Source organism: Austrofundulus limnaeus, unplaced genomic scaffold (genome assembly GCF_001266775.1).
Source record: "Austrofundulus limnaeus strain Quisiro unplaced genomic scaffold, Austrofundulus_limnaeus-1.0 Scaffold2634, whole genome shotgun sequence".
NCBI classification, from domain to species: Eukaryota; Metazoa; Chordata; class Actinopteri; order Cyprinodontiformes; family Rivulidae; genus Austrofundulus; species Austrofundulus limnaeus.
The window spans coordinates 21,742-23,451 of NW_013955036.1; the positions used below are offsets into that span (position 1 = coordinate 21,742).

The window sequence follows — 1,710 nt, forward strand, 5'->3', positions numbered from 1 at the left end:
TCAGGGTGGATATAGCTCGCTAGCAGCCTTGCACCGAGGACCTATCCACGTCATCATTTACCCAGAATGCTTTGCGTGTAAATAAATGGCTCCGTCCGTGTTAAAATATATTTTTAAAAATTTACAAAACTAAACATCCTACAGTATTTTTACAGTCTTTATTTTACAGTTAAAATAAATGTTTATTAAATAAAGTCTAATGTTACAACTAATCGTGGATCGTTTTAACTTTATTGTATTTCCTTCTCTCTCTTTGCATGGTGCTCAGTTTCAGAGAGACCCAAAGCCCAAAGGGAAGAAGAAGACGACTATGCTTACCCGCCTCCTCCAGTCCCAGCTTACAGTACCAGTCTTCCCAATTCTCCCTTTTTATACCAAAAGGATGTAGGAGAATCGAGGAGCGTTCCTGGATCCATTCGGACCCTGGTTAGAGTCCACACAGCACCTGCAGCTCCTGAAACTCAACAACCAACATGGCATCAGGGGGTCAGAACTCCTGACAGGTGGTGTCGAGCTGGACCGTATGGAAAACACCCAGAACCTTTAAACCAGTCCCATGAGCCCAGCTACTCTACTGGTCCTGAGGACAACAAACACCATCATCAAACAAAACACACACAGCAGCGAACACAGCAGCATCACTGCAGCGTGGAGGAGCTCAGGACCACCGTTCAAACTGTGGCCAGCACAATCGAACACAGCAGTCAGAACATCAGACATCTTGGCCAGAAGATGGTGGCAGCAACAGAACTGATCACAGACAGAGTTGATGAAAACGCCCAAGCCCTCAACCTCCTGGCTGAAGTGGTCGACAAACTCCAGGGGATCATTGTGGCCAATAAACACCTGGAAGCATCTCCACCATGCAGGCCAAAGTTACACCGTCACCCCGTCCCTCCTCCGAGAGGCTCGTCGTTATCTCCAACAGTGATCCACAAACCTCCAACCCCTTATCCACCCTCCTCTGACTCCTCCTCTTCCTCCTCTGCCGGCTCTTCTTTAGATGCTTTCATGAGTCCAAAACCATCGAACCGAGGGACCAGAAAGAAAAAGACAGCAGGTGATGGTGACGTTAATGGACCTGTTCGGTTCAAAAATGGATCAGTTTCCAGAGCTCAACAGCAGGATCAACAAGACCATAACGGCTTTGGCTGTTTAAAAACAAACAAGAGGAAATAACTAATTCTTGTCTAATTTCATGATAGAAAAAAATGAGAACTACAAGACTTTGTTTTTAAAACTTTCTCCAGAACCTTCATTAAAGACAGTAAAACACAAATGCACAATTTTTCTAACTTACAATGTTTTTGTCGAAGTTTCTACACACACTACTTAACATTTGGATCAGCAAAACTCCAGAGAACCTTTTCCTCTTTTTATTGGATAATTCAAAGGACAAATGTCATTTACAGGTACAAAAACTATTTTCTTCCCTTTTTTGTTTTCCAGCTATTCGTGAAGGGATTTCAGTTTTTCATTACATCGCCTTTTTTGTTTCTTTTTTTAGAGTTTAAATAGACAAAACAGTTACAATATGTTTTAAAAGAAGAGTAGTTAACTTGTATTTGTTCGCAGAAAGATGGTTTGGGATCTTATTGCAGTTTTTGTAGCATTGACTGACTTTTTTCCCTAACTTCTCCAGTATTTGATCCAGTCACTAGATGTGTTTCCATTCACCATGAAAATGTGCAAATTAGAATTTCTAAAATA

General features: G+C 41.8%; 1 protein-coding gene across 1 annotated transcript in view; it reads left to right on the top strand.

The window, feature by feature from the left end:
* Window positions 1–1,469, top strand: part of LOC106511261 (uncharacterized) — a gene marked incomplete at its 5' end in the record, with an annotated part of 23,185 nt that extends 21,716 nt beyond the window's left edge. Inside the window, 1 exon segment of the mRNA XM_014000009.1 lies at window positions 269–1,469. Within this exon segment, the coding sequence (XP_013855463.1) occupies window positions 269–1,179 (911 nt within the window).
* Window positions 1,470–1,710: the final 241 nt, after the last annotated feature.